The sequence below is a fragment of the Hermetia illucens genome, chromosome 4, assembly GCF_905115235.1.
Source record: "Hermetia illucens chromosome 4, iHerIll2.2.curated.20191125, whole genome shotgun sequence".
NCBI classification, from domain to species: Eukaryota; Metazoa; Arthropoda; class Insecta; order Diptera; family Stratiomyidae; genus Hermetia; species Hermetia illucens.
The window spans coordinates 46747296-46766762 of NC_051852.1; the positions used below are offsets into that span (position 1 = coordinate 46747296).

A 19467-nucleotide genomic window follows, 5' to 3' on the forward strand; every position below is an offset into this window, starting at 1 on the left:
ATTTAATAATTAGTGAGAAGGGAAGAAACTGTAGTTAGCTTTTGTAAATAAAGCAAAAACTAATTTATAAAAAAGATTTTGAATTAGGGAAGATCCTGAATAAGAATTTCCAAAGTTGGAGTAATGACGGGGCACGGTTATGCGAAAACACGCGGCTCGGGTTGAAAATTATATGACCTCCCTCTCATCCCTTTTATTCATTGAAATTTCCACTATGAGCTTCTAAGAAAATTCCGAGACCGGAGGAACCCGCCCGTTCCCACACCCCTCTCGTCAAACTGGTTAAATTACCTCGAAATTTGAATCCTGCATCTATGATTGAATAACTATGACTAACTATGTTTAGCATTATTGAGGTTTACTTTAAAACTGGAACTTTGAAAGATCATTGCATTGTTACTGATTTTGACTCCGATTTAGTTATTGCAATGGTGCAAAAACGGATATTGAATCATGAGTCAACAGCGCCTTGCAATTCAAACGCAGTTTAATGGCGATCTGTTCATCCTTATAAATAAATTCATAAGTTGAAACCGTGTCTTAAGGGTGGTGGGAAAGCGTAAATGATAATCAATACATGGGCTAGTCGAAATTTGTTGCTCCTGAAGATACCATCAAAACTGTGTGAAAATTCATTAAAAATCAGTCAAAATTTGCTTCTCCAAATCATCAATTTGCCGTGTTTTAACAGAATATTAGAAGTAGTCAAATAATAGGGACCGCGATCCAGTATTTGGCTAACACAAATCCTGCAAAAATCGCTCCGTATATTAACATCGGACTTTTCTACACCAAATCTACGCAGTGACCACTGAGAAGATTGTTATAACAGTAAAAGCAAATAGAGGATAGAAGCGGGTGGAGGGGACAATCCCCGCAGTACTTCACAGAGCAACAGTTGAAACTTCTAAATAATGGACTGCATTTTGTCGTCCAAAGTCGAGCAAATATTCCACTTCTCATCACCAATACAGAGGCGAGAATTAATGCATATTCTCCGACATCGTTAACTACTCCCGAGCAAAAAGAACGCACTAGTCATCCGGATGAAGGATAAATTGAAAAATGAATTGTACAGAAGACTCGGGGTCGATCCTGTACCATAACCCCTAAAACAGGTGGACATGGAGTTTTTAAGGAATGCGAACCACCTTTGAGAACCAACTGACTGGAAACCTCAAAGCCAACACTTCTCAGGATCAAAGGCGCCCCTGAGATCCATAAACGCAAGAAGGAGATGAGGGAAATCGTTTTCGCAGAAATGTCACCCACGCATCAGATAGCCTAGCTGACTCCGGGTCTATAGTACAACAATAAAATTAATAAAATAGGAAACCGTTTTGGATTTTTTATTTTTAAAAATTTGTTCCATAGAGGCGGAACAAGCGGACAAAATATTTACAATGAAATTAGCGGTAATGGCCAAGAATCAGAATCAGTAGGAAGACTATAGTCATAGGCTTCACCTGCTTTCCCTCTAATATGAAAGATGGCAGGACGCTGCTAGGTGCAAACTGTAACTCCATTTCCGAATTCGAGATAAATATTGCTGCCGAATTTCTAAAAATGGCCATACCAGGAGGAGATAACCCCCTTAACATGAAGAAGAAATTAAAAACATGTCGTGTCGTCCAAAGTGACGAACATATTCTACTCTCTAAGGACGAAGGTCAGAAATACTAAATTTGAAGGTAAGTTGATGCTAGCAACAAGGGAACAAAGGCAATAACGCATTTATAAAATTTTAATCCATCCGATGTGTTGTATGGATGTGAGAGGTAAATCTCGATGTAAGCATCAGAAAAGTATATGAAATAAAAGAAGGAGGTACCTAGTGAATTAGATACAATCATAAGTTTTACCAATTATTTGACCACGCCAGCATCCACTCTAGTAAAATTTTTTAATTTGCCACGGGTTGGTTACATCAAAGTACATGGGGGAAGGGTATCCTAAAGAGCGCTAAACAGCAGAGCGTATGGCCAATAAGGAAGTTAAGGAAGCTTTGGAAGGATTCGGTTGAATCATACTGCAGACCACTTCTAAGATTTTGTAATTGGAGGTTGCACATCATAGAGGCCAAGGTTCGATTGGGCCCAAAGCACCATTGTAAAGGAAGATTTGAACATCCGATGTCTCTGTTCACACTTTATACCACAGAAATTGACTAACGATTGAAAATTGTACAAAATTTTAATGGGGAGTCAGAAAAGGCCACTGAGGAGACATGGCTTGTCCAATATCTTCTAAGAACTAATGTCAAAAATAAGAATTGAAGCGCCCAGATAGACCTAATCTAAAAAGATCAATTTGAAGTGTTCAAAAGAGAAGACTATATTGATTTGCTTTTACGATTTACAGGGAATAATCCATATAAAGACGAAGACGACCGGCGATTTCGTCTACGGTAGAGGTAACGCATCAGACGACAATTCATCTCAAAAACAGAGATCCGTGGACCAAAAAAAGTCAGAGAAAACTGCTCTTCAAGTGGTCAGATCCGACATCAAATGGGTATTTCTTAAAGAAACAAAAAAGAATAATTGATCGTGATGTACTCCACATATCCGTCTATCTACCACACGCTTTTTTCTCACAAACGGCTATATGGATTGACACGAAATTTGGTGGGCAGGTGAACACCCGTACCCGCAGTGAGTTGCATCTTTCTACATTGAGTTTAAGGCGGGATCCTTATACATGAAAAAGGGGCGTGTAAATCTTTTTTCACCGAATATAATCATATTCGGTATCAAATGAAAGCTCTCAATTAGTACTTTCCGAAAGCAATATTAGTTTTGATCTTTGCTGGAAAGGGGGGAGTGCAGGGCTTAGATCATTTCTTTAACGGAGTCATTTTCAGCAACTACCCAAAATCATTTAAACCTACACAAGAAATAAACAAAACCTTTCATATCTCAAGCGTCGAGCTTCCGGTTTCCCACTTGTTTTTCTAACCACATTGGATATATGCCTAATTCAACATTGTTTGATTTATACCTTTACCAGATTTCAACCAAACACCCGGCTTCGACATTTTCGAAGATATTTTACAGGAGACTTAAAATGCTTATTTGAGATTTTTCTTGAGTCTATAAATCGCTGGAAACCCTTTCAACAAGAGAACGAAAGCACCTTATCAAAGCAACCCGCAAAATTTATGTTTATGTTTTTTATCAAGGGACCCGGGAATAGAGTTTTTAAAAAATTGAGTTAATTAAGCAATTTGTGATGGAGCCCGCACTCCGCGACCGGGATTTTCTTCCTGTGGCCCTAAAACCCCGGCAGAGAGTGAAACTCAGATGATACGGACTTCTTGGCCATAACGCACAGGGGAAGAGTGATGGAATTGTGCACAAATTGTGCCAGGCTCAAAATATGAACATGAAGGATGTCATCGTGGCAAGTCAAATAGGAAGAAGCGGCGAAGGAAAATGGAAGCAGTGCAGCTGAAGATACCTAGCTACTTATTAATTGAAAATGGGGTTGGTAGAAATTTGAAATTTAGACAAACTCAACTCTTTGAAAACTAGTTTTCAAGTTTACTTCGACTTAAATGTTTCCAGAATTTTCACAAATATACAAGACCCTTATAGTTAAGCTCTTGCAGAAGGTCATGTGGGCTTTTGGCGCAAACAGGTGTATGCTAAAAAGCTGTATGCTAAAAAGCTGTATTATAATTTTTATGCATCAACCATATTTAGGTCAACCCCTGAAAAGCTGTCCTTGCAAATATGAAGATTTTAAGAAAATACGGATAAATTACGAGTTCTCCAAACTGAATGCATGTATCTAAATCATAACATTATCTACTTTTCAGAGCCCCATTAACTTAACACGCTAAATTCTCCATATTGTTAAATCATTCGTAAATAATCCAATAAACAATATCACAGAGCTTATAATCAAATTGTAAATTTTTCCTCATCTACAAATTTTAGCATAATTTCAAATTAAATTCGCCTTTCTGATAACCGGAAACCTTTTACAAATTATTACTAAACGATTACACCCCAAATTTCTTTTTTCCGTGCCTATTAAATCTTCAGAAATGTTGAATTATGTTAATCATTTACATTGACTGCAAAAGCAACAACAATAATAGTAATTATTATTGTATGTGTGTATGTTTGTGTCTTTAGGGTTTCTAGTTCGAGAAAAAGGGTTCGGTTGCGAAAATTTGCTGAGTAATAATGAAATACGCAATGGAAAATTTACAAGTTTGCCCTTGGTCGTGATCCTCGTGTTTGTGTGTGAAATTGAATTTAATGGTGCAGAAAGTACTTGAATGAAATTGCTATAATTGTGAATGTGTATTGGTAGATGTAGGGGAGTGTGGCGACGTATTCAAATTTAAAATTCTAGAAATAAGGACGTTTTTCAATGCGTGCTTTATAAATCAAATTATTTCTGTATGCAAACTTTTATAATTTGATTATTTGGATTTATTTTTATTCTCAGTATTTGGAATTATTTTCACAACCGAAATCAGTACAACAGTTCACTATGCTGAATTGGTTCAACACAAATCCTTGTAACATTTATTCGTGACAATGTCTGATTAAACCCTCTCCTTTGCGTCACCCACTATCGCCAGTCTCACGAACACTATCAAAATGCACCGAGTTACCCTTCAATGAATGCTGGTTCTCAATTTTCCCCCGATTATAACTAACAATGAGGATAAGGCAAGATGATAAACAATGTAAGGTCCTAAGAGACTTAGTCAAGTGGATGGTTTGTCCAAAATTCAATTATGTCGATGTTTATAGAGCATTACATGGAACATTAATGTACGAATGCGATGTGGTAAAGTGTATGCGGTGCTGCGGAATCGCAACGTTATGATAATGGGGTGACAATGTTCATAGCACCGTTTAGGACGATGTTCGCAGGATTGAATAGCTGGCCACTGAGGCATTTCGTGAAGATTCACTTGCGCTAAGGAGTCATGGGAATCGGAAGACTACAACTGATAAATTTCGATTAAGTTTGAGAAAATATCACTCAACATTCATCATTATGTTCGCAGTGTAAGGGTAATGACAACGAGGGTTGGGTTAATTTGGTACCGGGGCTACTTTGATTTGAACAAATGTAATTGTTATTTTGGGTCTACTGGAAGTTAGTGAGTGGTCTCTTGGGATGGTATTAGTGTGTGAAAGGATGAGTTAAACTGAACCAGGTTGAATTTGAAAGTGTAGCTTGAGCTCAAACATTTTCGAATGAGGCAGATGCATTGCTCGGGGATTTTGGAAAATGAGGATTGGGCAAAGATTTGAAGGAAATTCCAGTAAAATATAAAATTTACTAATAAATAATAACAAATAATTATACCATAATCATCGTATTCCCCTCAATAGAAAACTACAAGGCACAATGATCGGAGGAGAGGCTTTCCGGGTGGGGGCGGAAATACATTGCAAAAGACCCTCACCCGCACGTTGAGGTCGACGCGCTATGTTCCATATAGAAGTATATGGTAACTGCATAGACTAGATCACGTTAAAGAAATTGAGGGATCTGCAATTCGAAACACTGACGGTTATGTTACTATTATTTGGTACTTTTAGGCAAAGGCCTCCTGGCTGTGTCGTTAGATGGTTTTTGCCAATTTGTGAATATTCTTCGTTGAAGAAAACCCTTTCGAAGTGTTTTCTATGAAGCCGGACAGGTGGATATGAAGTGCAGTCGCGTGGAGATAGAAACAGACTGAGAAGGAAGGTGCGGTTAAAAAGTTTGTCATGTTCTGCCCCTAGACGAACCTCGAATGTCGCTTTAGTGACGTTTGGTTCCTTTACAAAAATTTTCACCAGCCAGGATGATTAATTTCAAATTCCCAATTACGGGCTAACCATTTAGAACACGCTTGATAGTGAATAGTATGACGCCAGAAGTAAATTCTAGTTATACTTACCATTGTGGAGTCAGAGTCTTGGAGAGAAAATCTACCTCTGCCTTTCGGTTACCAACTTTTCTCAAGTGCCTCTAAGCTTACTAGTACTAAGCACGCTGCTATCTCCACTAATTAGCATTGCTGAGCTGCTATTTTTAGCTAGTTAGTTTTTGGAGAAAGTGTTCAACTAATGTTAGCGCGGATTAGTCTCAGCCTTGAACTTATGTTAAAATCGTGGTTCCAGGTAGATGGACGTTTATCCTTGCTTTATGTTTCTCCCTTTTGTGGGGATATCGCCCTCATTACTTTAATTGTATTGATAATGTAACTGCATTTATCGGCCAATTTTGAATTTCACCAGTTGTTGCGCCGTTGATGATAATCTGCTTTTCTTGAATGTAAATATTATTCATGCGAAAACTGTATTGTTTTCATGAATGCATAACTAAAGTGGCTGCAATGGGTCCCAAGGCGAAAACGTGGATTGGTACGCACAATGGAACATAAATCCTGGGAAATGTCTGATGAACCAACAACAACAAATCCGCTACTAAGCTTCATCTCCACCTCCACGTGGTGATCGCAGGAGTTTTTTTCTTAATGAAAAACTGCAGACAGAGAAGAATGAATGAGTTGGGTAGGCTGACAACCATATATGGAAAACAACTCGTTTTGAAGCCACAAAAGGAGCCTCGGACTGGATGGATATTACAACGACATCAACGAAAACAGACTAACGATTGGCGCATTTTATCATGGAAAGTGTGCTCCCTGTACAGATCGAATGTTAATCGATACACTGTCTCAATATAAGACTTGTGTAAAAGCGTTAGAAGAAACGCGGTGAACATGGACCGGTTTCCTGGAGAAGAGCCACTATATCATATATTATAGTAGCCATCCAGTAACTATGTGTTCGGGGTAGGTTTCAAGTCTGTAAACTCGAAAAGTACAGGGAGTAATCGAAACCAGGCACAGAAGTTTTACCAAGAAGTCAAGAGGATGAAACCACATGCACCTCGATGCTCATCCGACCGTAAGGACATATTGGAGAGATGGGTTGAGTATTTTGATGAACTGCTCAACAACCAGCATATCGGGGAGTTGGAAGTCCCACCAACTGAAGACGACGGACGATAGAATTACAGCCTAACTTATTAATTCTGGATGCGATCAATTACACCAAGCATCCATTAACTTATGTTCACGATGTGGGACAGCGAATCAATCCATTACGACTGGCAAAAAATTCCATACATAAAAAGGGGGATATAACGCAGTACAGCAATTATAGAGGTATCACGTTGAGGAGTATCATCTATAAGATATTTCCGCTATCTTGCCAGGTCGGATGACTTTATCGCTTGGAGCATCAAGGGCCCATACCTAAGAGGCTTCACTCCATGCAATTCAGTAACAGATCAGATTTTCTCAGTGCAACAAACAATGGAAAAACTGTTGGAATATGTCAGTCAGTTTCACCATCTTTCCATCGACAAGGTTACCTATGTAGCATAGCCAGGGTAAAACTGTACATTAATGAGACAAATCGGAATGCCAGCAGCAGCACCAAAAACGAGAGAAAGAACAACAAATGGTACTGATCAAATGAAAACAATGAAGATAGGAGACTACAACTTTGAGACCATTGATCATTCCTATCTAGGGTCGAAAAGCATAACTGGTAATAGATACGATGAAAAAATCCGAGCATGTTTGTTGGCAGCTGACAGAATCTGTTGCAGCTTGCAAAAACTGTTCCACTCAAAACGTCTCAGGGTCAGAGCTCTTACTATATAGGATTTAGGTACTTAGCAAGAAAAATTGCGGATTTTTAGCGGCATTCGAGAGAAGAACCCTCGGACGAATTTTTGGCAGCTTGCAGGATGGACGACTCCGTACCCTATATATGAGCCATACTACGACCATCTGATTGTCGACAAAATTCGGCTTAATGGGTTGCTGTGAAAGGGTCAATTAATCCGTATGGATGTGGATGATTCAGCCCGAAAAGTCTATAAGAGTAAGACGTAGTAGACCCTGCCTTAGAAGGAGCGATGACATGGGTCAGGATGACATACGGCATTTAGGTATATCAAATTGGTGGACCTTGGCACAAAATCGGAATTTCTGGGGTCCCTTATTAAGGCACAACTAAACTGGAATGATGATGATGATGTTTAGAAGGCGCTCCATACCAAAGTAGCGCATCACAACTCACCGCGACTGAGCAACTCGAATCAGACCCGGCTGAGCAGCTCTCTACTTGTCGGTAGGAGGATGACAGCCACGGGGCCGGTGTAGGAACCGGGCTCGAGTCAGCCAGCTGCCGACCGTGCCTTGTTATTATTAATATTCAAAAAACAAAAAATATAATAGTCCTTTTCAGGTGCTCTACATGAATCAAAAATAGATCGAATAAATATTTGCACACTTACATTTAATTGATTAAAATTGATATGCATCATTCAATAAATAAATTTTTAATTAAAATATTATGATGTTAATTGATGGTGGTGACCCCGACGGTAATAATCGCAACGGACTATTCAAATCAGTGGCAGGAAATTTGGTGGCAGTGCCCCAGCACCAAAATCATCGCCTTTCGCATTTGGAAATGCAGCACCAGCTACTCTGGCGCAGCCTCAAGCTACGAAGTCATTTTCCTTCGGAGGAGGAGCCGTTCCAAGCGCATTCACACAGCCCATTCTCGTCTTCACATATCAATACCTTCTATTGCGCTCGGTGAAGCACCCCAATGTTTAAGATGCTTTCTTATCCTCGGAGTTGGGCTCCATAAACTCAAGCTGATTTTTAAATAGCTGTGTAGGGCAAAAGGTTACACTTTTGGTTATAGTTTGAATCTTTTGCGGGATTGTGACTTTACGATCTAGTTGCAATTCATTCTCTTCGATGTTGGTCAGGGTGATTGAAACTGAAGAATGGACAAGTTTAACATGAGGAGCGCTTCTGGGAAGATGGATTGGGATTAGAGGATTAGGGATTAGAGATCCTAAGGCCACATCTACTTGATGCCGGATCGGACCAACTGGAGATCAGCTTGCTCTCACGGATACCTCTTTTAGACTTAGCAACCAAGTTCTCATTATAATGAAGAAGACTAACGGTTTCGTCACCACGGGCAGAGGCAACTTATCAGACACTGCGTTACCTCTGCCCTGGAAGTAACGTGACCGAAAATGAGGCCTTGTCTGATGAGTTTCCTGTTTAAAAGTCGAAGAAAAACTATTTAGAAGTAACTTTTTAATGGTTCGTCTATTAGAGACTTCACTAAGGAGTAACTGAATGTGGAAATGATACCAGATTATCAGTTCGGAACGAATAAACTGAAGTAATAAACGTTTGGAGTCTAATCACTTTCAAATTGAAAACGGAAGCATTCAGTTTCATATTTGTTAGACCCCTAGAGATTCATAGATTTTATAATTTATGTTTGTGGCGGCTTTAATTTGTGAAGATAGGGTGCCAAGAGCGCCATGAAACCACCGTCCCTGCTCAAAGCTTGTTCAGCTTTGTTTTCACTACACATGTTCAGGGGATGTAACTAATTTCCCAGTGGTTATTTGGTGTTAATGCTAAGGACGAGCGGTAATCATTATCGAGGAGGCCTATTCTTTCACTATCCCAGATGTGAGGTATAACGTTTCTTGCGTTATCTATGCATTTAAGCCAATGGCAGGAGGTTTTTGTGATCCCGTGGCCTACCTGTTTTTTTTCAGGGTTTACTTACATTACAGTTTGGATTCAAGTTTAATTTCTTGTTTAATTATTTTCACATGAAATTGCGCAGTTAACCAGAAAAATGGCGCAAAAGCTGTATTCTACAGAATGCTTCATATGTATACTCATTTAAATAATCCAACAGTCTCCATTTTGAATTGGGAAATTGTTACAGAGACCAAGCAGTACGAACAAGTTCCACCTACTTTTCTTCACTAAACGTTAAGATTTCCATATTTCCTACGCTAAGCAAAGTCTGAGGCCAATGGGAAAATGAAGTCCAAAACAAAGAAAAAACAATACAATACAAAAAGTGGACTATTAAACAATTTCTTGCTTAGTCGGGTAATATATTCAAAAACCAGGTTACAACATGCTGACCGGCATCAAAAGAAACAAAAGATGCTGGCGACTGGGAATGTGGGCGAAAATTATTAGCCGCCATATTGTATAAATGGCGCATACGATTGTACAATGCTATTGTATTTATTTCTTATGCTATGCTTAATTTTCTCTCCCACTATCACACCTCTTCCGCCTTGAAAAGAACTCTCCACAGGCCCTCTGAATTGTGGATTACGGGGTTCGTGCACATTACGTACTTTTTGTACTTGAAAAATCTGCATGTGGTAATATTCAAATTTTCACTTCTTTTTGTCAAGTTTTATTTTCTGATTCACTCATACCGCTCACTCGCTATGTTCTTTTTTCAGGGAGGTCTAAACGGGTATGAGAATGTGAATAGGAAGAAACAATTCACCTTTTTCTCTTTTTCATGCATGCAGAATACAACGGCGCCATGATTTTCGTCAGCCTTTTGTTCATTGGCAACTAGCGGTGTTTTGTTACTACTTTTGTTAGATGGTGGTGCGCGGTGCAAGTGCAGGGTTTTAAATTCGTTGGTGTAGTCGGAAATTCTATTGTTTCTTTCAGTGGAAGATGAAAACTGGGGGAAAGCAGTGAGAAAATTGCTAAACAGTCTGAGAAAGGTGCATTGTTGTTAGAAGGTTTCAATTGTTTCAATATCGTCTTGACAACAATGGAAAGTTATCCGCTTGGTAGCTGCCAAATCCCAGTCCCAGATAGTCAAAGCAAATGAAGTTCGAAAATGTCGGGTTCTCCACGACTCCCGGAGCGCCTTAGCAACTGTAATTAAATTATCATTAGACCAACAAACCGCAAAAATATAATTAGGTGTCCGGATCGATACGTAGATGATTAGTTTGAGTCCGAATATTCCATGCAGGAAAATCAAACCAATTTCCTAATATGACACGTGCCATTGACTGATGAGATGCGATAACAGCCACAAAGGACCAACCCTTACTTTGTCTTCATTCCCAATTTAGTTTGATGTGGACATAAAGAGCCACAAAATGTTCTTTTTCAATTATGTTGCCGCCCGGCATGGATTGAATTCAAATCCTTTTAAAGGTGCGATGAAGGATTAAAGGCGAGTGTAGGAGCATGTGTGAATGTTCCGAAAGTATTGAAAGATACTGATCGAATCTGTTTTTGTATGCGATGTCAATGATTTTTAGATACGTTATTAATTTCATTTTATTTTTTTTCCGGTTTCGAAACGTTGAATATTGTTTTGTAACCGCACTTACATATAAGCATATTTTTCAGAACCTCCGTATATTCGATATTGCCCTAAAACTTTTGGTCTTCCATTTTGATATTTTGAATGAAGTTCTCTCTATTTGTTGATATCAAATAATTGGTCGGGATAATTTACTTATTTATTTTTATATTGCATTATTACGAGTTTGTTGTGTCGGAACTTTTTGCCCTCTCTAGTTGCTACACGAAGCGCAAGTTTTTAGCATTAAATTCTGCAGAGTAGCTATTCTTTTGTGTTCAGACATGTTGAGTCTGAAAGTAGGTCTACATAGACCTCTAGTCAGCAGTAAACCAAGATGAATTCCCTTCATACCATGTGTTAGCAGACATTCAAGCGAAAAATATGATTAATAATATCTTGGAGCAAAAGCAAAGACAAAATGACAAAAGGGGTATAAAGACTTCATGGGTGCTTCTAGATTCGAAACTTTTATTAAGGGATTAACCTCACTTGTAACTTTGAAATTTTCTTTTCATGCATGTTCTCTGTGAGAATACGTCCTTAAAATTCCAAATATATCCAAATATAATTGATTAAAATACAGGTTTGGCGAGACGGGGTAGAAAGAGGAGGATTCCCCCCCAGGACCGGACTTTCTCGGGGGTCGGAATGGAAATGTCAATGGAAAAACGGGCCGCATAATTTTTGTCCTGTATTCGTATCATTATACGTATACCGGTACCTCGCGCAGACGAAATTCTTCATTAGGGATTGTATCAGGCCAAAACAGCGAAGACAGGTGCTGGCGTTGGCTTGGAGCTTTTGGGTAACAGTGTTAATTATTTTCTCCAGCCTCAATTTGTTGGCAATGAAATCGTTCAATTTGAAAACTTTACACCGAATAGCGAAGGCGCATCTAATGCTATTGGCAACAGCCAATATGAAATTCGAAGCTGCCGCCGGCAGAAATAACACTTTCTAAGTATACAAATTGATCAACTTTCATTACCCTGTCCAATAGTACTGACAAGAAAAGGGCGTTAAACCGTCAGACTAAGAACTTTGATGTTGTTCAGTTCATAATTTTAATGCAATAGATGATAATGTATCCACCACTCCTATTGAAGCGGTCGGCGTTGCCTAAAAAGTGAATGACAGTCATCTTTTGATATGATACTGACAATGTCGGATGTGCTAAGATACAGTTAGCCCACGCGAAAAAATGACTTTGGTCTACTCTAATTTGTTATTTACGATAGGAATTGCAGTATCGTTCTCAGTGTAATGATTTCTATTTCCGTAAAATTAGACTTCTTGGGTGAATTTAAGAGGAGCAATATTCTCTTATTAAGTTTATATTGAAAAGACATCGGTATGAGTTGCATGGCATTGGGGATTTTATAGTTGACATATGTCCACAAAATTTAGTATCAATTTCTTCAATCATTTCAGGGAGAGGCACAAGAATTTAAAGACTACCAGATATAGAAGAGTAAGTTGATGCGACTAAGTGTGACCGCAGGATTTTAGAAAAATAATCATAATTGAAGGCGATGAACTAGATAAGAAAACGTGAAAAGGAAGCTCAAGTTGTTTTTGATCAGGTTATGGACCTGACCAAAAAGTCACAATAATATAAATTCGTGAAAAGCGATAAGGACTCTTTGATTTCTTATCACCTCCGTGTAAAAATAAGTCCTTGTTGAGCTTTAAAGCATGACTCATTAAATTCAAACTTTCAATTTGTTTTCGTGAAACTACACTTAGTTGATGTCGGAGCAGTGAACCATTTTCTAGTGTTATGTTTGGCTTTTACCATATCATTGGCAACATACAACTCCATGGCGTTTTCCTAACCTAAAGATAAGTCTAATTGATGACAAACTTCTGGTAGTAAAGTAGCAGTTGTAGAAAGTCGAAGTACCAACTTACGTACAGACGATTCCTTCGGTTTCCAATTTATCTCTGGATTTTTTGAGAATAGACAAGAAATAGTTTTCCTGTATTGCAAAGAGTAGACTATAGCTGGCCTTTTTCTATCTATGCCTTACCCCTCTACTATTTGTCTTTTTTTGGCATGATAGGCTTTGAAACCTTCAGCAATATTCTCCTATGTGATATGGTCGTACATAATTATTCAGCTCCCCCTAATCTCTAGGAAATTTAGGTTTTCCTCTGGTTTTTCCATGGCTATACCAGTACTAATATTACTCTGAGCAAACTATGTTTTTTTTTTATAGCCGGCGAATAGAGGGAATTTGTTATTTTAATTTCTTTCTTCTTTTTTTTTTTTAGTTAAGAATATCGTCACCATTCATCCATTCCTAGATATTTAACTTTTTGTTTTTGTTGGTGCTCAGAGGTGGCGGGGAGGAAGACGGGGCGGCAACCCTGTCGGCTGAACCAAAACCAAGTGGCCGATGAGAACCTCCATAGTGGTGGCACCGGGAGATGCTGTATCGCATTGGCTTGCCGGCCGTGATGCAGTAGGCGAATGCTCCAAAGGCCTAATCAGGGCGATCAAGTCCGAGTCTGCACGGGGACTCATCTGAAGTGGCAATAGTCACGACACCTTACCTGGACTCATACTTCGGGTGAACTGCCGTTTTATGTGAGTACAGCTCAGTTGCTTGCGGTTGTCCTCCTAGTGGGAGCTTCATGGGGGTTGTTGATGATGCTCAAGCGAGAAGAGACCTTCGGGCCTTGGCGTGGTGTTGCGTTTCAACACGGGTGCCGTACTCCTTAGTTCCGTAGAGATTTAGTATGAATGCTAAGCCATGCACTTGGTATAGACTGGTACCATTGATGCTTGTCACAGCGAGGCTGTGGTTGTAGTCACAAAATCAATCCGTGTCTTAAGAAGACCATGGGATTCAGTCTTCCAGACAGGTACTCACGTAAAACCCTCAAGGACTCACTGTTTGTTAAATTATAGTACTACATTGATGCATTGCAATCCTGTGACCCGAAGTTATACCATACTTTGTGATGAGGTAAGCCTCAAATACGCTGTGGTTTTGGTTAATGGCTGGCTAAAGAACAAAGCATTCAACTCTTTTTTCTAACTGTTAATAGTCAGTAGGAAGCAAGCACGTATTGTCAGGTTCTTTGTGCTTCAGCTAAACTGACATAAGCCGGTCATAAAAAATTTGTCAGTTTTTTAGACTATTTTGAAGGTTTGCCATCGTATGTAGATGACATTGTTCAACTTGGACGAGAATTTTTGCCTTCATTACAACGTGGTAAAGGTTTTCACATAGAAAGTTTAAGAAGCGTGGTTTTTGCCATCGAACTTTTTGCTTGTTCTCAGTGTTTAACAAAAATGAACAGATTGTTCTTTAATGAGGGACAACCCTAGTGTATTTAATCGCAGATATCGATATTTCAGGAGCCAGTTGCTCCCTCCCTTGGTGCTTACTATCTGAGGAAGGGAGCAACTGGCTCCCGAAATATCAATATTTGCGGTTAAATACACTAGAGCCGTCTCTAATTAAAAAACAATCCGCTCAACACTGGGAATAATCAAGAAGTTCGAAGCCAAAAACCACGTTTAGAAAAGTAGGGTTATCCCTAATTAAGTATATCAAACTGCTCAACACCGGCTAGAAACCGGGATATCTGAAGTTCCATATTAAAGAAAGCCTAGACCTGATACCGTTGTTGTGCCATTGATAGTGACGTGAGGACTCTAAAGGGAATAATTAAACAAGGTGTACCCCTTAACTTTATTTTGTGAAAGTTACACTTCTAAAATGAGACCGAGTATTTTCGTGGAAGAGAAGAATGTCAATAATTGTTAGATCACATCTTTTGGAATGATAGGCACGCTTACAAAACTCAAAAGTTTACAGTAGTAAACTTGCGTTTAATGTACTATGCTCATTGTAAGAAGTAATTGCAGAATTCTACGTCCCTGGCAGCTGAAAAAAAAATATTAGCAAGCACCTACGAGGATAATAGACAAATTTGCAGATTCACAGAACTGCTTCCTTTTGCTTGCAACATTCCATAGCTGGCTTGTTTGAACTCAGTCGAATAATGATGGACCTAAGATCTGTCAAATTCAAATCGTGCTGGGAGTGCCTGATAGATGTCTTTATTTTTGTTCTGCTATAATAGAATAGAAACCCACTTCGGGTACACTTTACGGAATTTTAGGTCCTTTGCAAAAATTCTTTGTTGGGTTCAACAGGTTAAAAAGATTTGTGCTAAGGTTCCAGAAACTTCCAATGTTTTTAGTCTTCCACTATGTCGCGAATCGTGTGGATGTTCTGCTTGGGGATATGTTCTTCGTATGGAATGTATTTGCGTTCTTTTTTGAATTTCTTCCACCAGACAAATTCCACTCTTGCACCCTGCACTGTGCTGCCAATTTTTGTGAAGTTGTATATCAAATTGGTTTGTACCGACAAACAAACATTTCTCTCCACCCCCTTTGTCCACAAATATAACAAATACATAAATAAATGCATAATCAAATGCAAAAATTCCATACGTGTAATAAACCTTATATTTAGCACCGAAATGGCCCTCCATGTTCGTACCTTGCCCTAAATACCTAGTTAACTGGTGCCATATTAGCCAGTACCAGTATCACCCATATTGATGCCAACGATCTTCAAAGCCGTAGATATCATGAAGAACTACACTGAATTTCACTAATTACCAGTTGAATAATTTTGTATGTTAATAATCGCTTTGATTTGCAAACAATGTAATCATTTTAGAGTTAACGAAAAAAAAGAAAACGATATATGTAGGTATTACCACTTCCAAAAGCTTTTTTATCTATATTATTGTTGTGAGCTTGAATGGATGAAGGAAACATGTTTCTGGCGGCAAATGTGTGGCGGTTTCAAATTAGAAATCGATAGTCCTTTTATCCATATCATGTTCAGATTAAAACACTGAAAGCCAATCAAACTCACCTGAATTCTATCTTCCGGTAATCCAGTTTTCATCGATAACGTTTCTCTTGCACTAACATCCGGATAATGGGCTTCCTTAAATGCCTTTTCCAAATCATCCAATTGATTACTTGTAAATATAGTTCTTCCATGTCGTCGTTTGTTCTTCTTTTTACTACTCCCGCCAGGTGATAAACCATCGCCATGATGTCCAACCACCAAGGCAGCAGCCGCTGCAGCAGCTGCTGCTGAACAATGTTCTCCAGCCAGACTGCTTCCATTCCCGATGCCGCCATGTCCACAATGCTCGTCGGGAGAGGTTAACCCATTGAAATCGCCCCGGGATTGATCTAGAACGAGAAAAATGAAATCAGAATGGCTCCTCATAAATTCTTATGCAAAATGGTTGTTTGTTTTAAGAAATGTATCTGTTCATGTATACATTATCCAGTCGCAATATGCACACTATCCTTTCAGTGCTCCGATGTAGCCTAAAAAATTACAGCTCTTTGATACTGATATGTAGTTCAATGCTTTATTAATTCCATTAATTTTAATTTCCCGGATATTGTTCTGGTCTATATTTTACTACCTAATATAGTATTTTAAGAACTGTGACAAAGATGATGATTACGAATTAGTAATTTCAAATGGAGCTGGGGGTCTTAGCCCAGATAAGGCATCAATATCTAACATTTTACCCTACGAAATTTCTTTTTTCTTAGATTCGATTAAATAAATATAAAAAGCTATCAACGATTTCAAACAGGTTCTGAAGCAGATGCCACTTATTCCCTTCTTTCAATACACCTACTTGTATGAAATTCGTCTCGACACAAAATTAAATTGATCTCAGATCAGAATTATCTCAATCATACACCTACTCGTATATTAAATATCAAAAAATTTCCAGAATTGTGATAATACTGTAAAAAACCAGCTTCAATCTTATCAAGATCAAATTTAAATGATATCCATTTACAAACACTCTATTTATCCCTATAGAGACACAATAGCTCTATTTAATCCTTTCTATTCTTCTCTCTTGTCAATTGAAAGGTGTAAGGAAGTGAAAAAAAAACGCATATGACAATCGACATTCTAAGAACGAGTATCCTTGACTGCTTCAAGTCCTTAGACAGTGTGGAAATCTTTGGGAAGATAGGGTGAATTGAAAATCATCGATATTTTGACAACATTCTGGCAGACGTTTAAGGATTCAAAATTATAGGCTAAGAGAAGAATATTAAAAGGGTTACAATTTGTGCGAATAATGATGGGCGTGACTTGTTTTCGTTTTCGGGTTTCAGAAGGATTTGAAAAAGGTTCTTACCGCGTGCATTCAAGGCGAAGTGTGGAGTGGATGGTCCGTTTTTGAGTAATAGTTATCCGTTTAATGTTCGATTGATTTTTGGCACAAATTATTAGGAATTATTTATTGCTTTTCTTCTTTTCATCCTTAATCATAGGATAATCGCGATAGTGACAGATAAGTTAAATGGGAACTTTGTGGTTTCTTTTCTTAGTACATTTTCATGAAAAATGCAATATTTAAGAGCTAATATGACTGCGTAATTCTTTAAAATAAGCTCAAAGAATAAATAATAACTATGGAATTATTTTGTACGTCATTCTTCGATCCCCATTAACGTGTCCAACCATCCAATACAAAATCATTAAGCTATTAATAAGCACGTTAACCTTTGTAACAACCTCTGACTAATCTATACACTTTACAAAACCTCAAATTGAATTCACGTGCCCTTGAAAAATTGGGGACCTTCACCCACCGTTGTCAAGCAAATATACAAGTCTATATCCATGAATTTTCAATCGTTATCCCCTTTTTAATATTCACATTAACTACTCAATTTTCAGAAGCGTTTCCCAATTATCTATTGGAATTAATTGAATTTCCTTTATCCAATTCAAAACCCAATAAAGAAGCCATTCCACCATTCTCCCGCTTCGTCCCAAAGAAGCTTTTCATTACCAATTTTCAAGTAGTCCTTATTTGCTCAGTGATGGCGGAGGCACGCACAACGGGAGAATTGCCGTAGAGAAAGAAAAGGACACGGGCAAATAACCAATCAATAAATTAGTTTAAACGACATTATCAAGGGATCCCTATCGTACGAAACTTGACAATAAATAGCCCTGTGTCCTTACAAATAATAGCATCGTCCTGTTAAAATGAAAATGGAGGCGAATTTTCCGCTCAGTTTGAAAACTCCAGTCTACCTCCCCGGGAAAAATTCGTGTCCAAGGCAACACGAAGCAGGACTGTTACTATGTATTTGGTCCTTTCAAAAAAATATTGATGTGTACCATCTTTTCTCCTGCTTGTATTTTTGGGTGGCATTCTAGGAAAATGATAAATAATCCAAAGGAAGAAAATCAGAAGGAGGAATCCACCAAGGAGGTTGGGTTTTCTTTCTCGTTAGAGTACTACCCTCTGTGCCTTCCATTTGCTATGTCGAAATTTTATCAGGACTCGAGGCTTATTTCAGCTTCTGAAAATTGCTTGAAGTACCATAAACGTGGGTTTCCCAGCACCCGATTAACTGATATAGCCTCCATAGATTTTTTCATAGTCAGCTGAAAAAAGCTACGTATATACCCAGGAAAATTCAATAACGTAAATAGGCAACTTAGGAAGGAATTTGTTGACGGGAAATACACTTGAAATTGGCAATTTACGATTACGCGATATGCTCATGAATTTTACAAAAGTTGTTTGGCGTCGTATACTCAAACGTGTGTCGGTTTCTGGGGAGTGGGAAGCAGGGGACAGAATGTGGAACATGGCCTTACTAGCGTTATCGTGCTTTTTTTCAGGCAAATGGTTGGTTCCTTAACGGGTATACCATGAGGGATCGGGGTAAAGTCAAAGAAGTTGCAGTAGAAGCTGCTGGGCATATCCTATAAAATGCTGCTGTGAACGTTGTATGGGCTGTATATGGTTAACGTGGGAGATATTCAAGCGTGCTGTGATACTGTATGGAATAGTCCTGAAGTCAGTTTACGAGGAAGTTTGCAGTTTAATAGTTGTAGTTTAAACGGAGTTATAGGATGTACTTAATGTTCAGTTAGTTTCTTATTTTTATTCAAATGTGTGAGGTAAGGATATAGTTGTATGCGCTAGGGCTTGGAGAAAATTTGTAGGGTTTGAAATTTGGAATGTTTGTATAAAAAACAAGGTTTTGTCATTCTCTTCAGGCTTCTCTGGAGTTTAATTGCACAGATTATTGGCAATTAATGCAAGTCATGAAAGCTAATTTTATTTAAAATTTAAAAAATATATAAAAAGGATCTCAAGAATGTTGACCTCCATTTGTCAGTCGATAAATGGAGAT

The 19467-nt window shown here is 38.4% G+C and overlaps 1 protein-coding gene across 1 annotated transcript in view; it reads right to left on the minus strand.

Moving 5' to 3' along the window:
* Positions 1-19467, minus strand: part of LOC119654896 (homeobox protein goosecoid) — a 55967-nt gene that overhangs the window by 2759 nt on the left and 33741 nt on the right. Inside the window, exon 2 of the mRNA XM_038060516.1 lies at positions 16133-16461. Within this exon, the coding sequence (XP_037916444.1) occupies positions 16133-16461 (329 nt within the window). The remainder of the gene's footprint in view (positions 1-16132; positions 16462-19467) is intronic.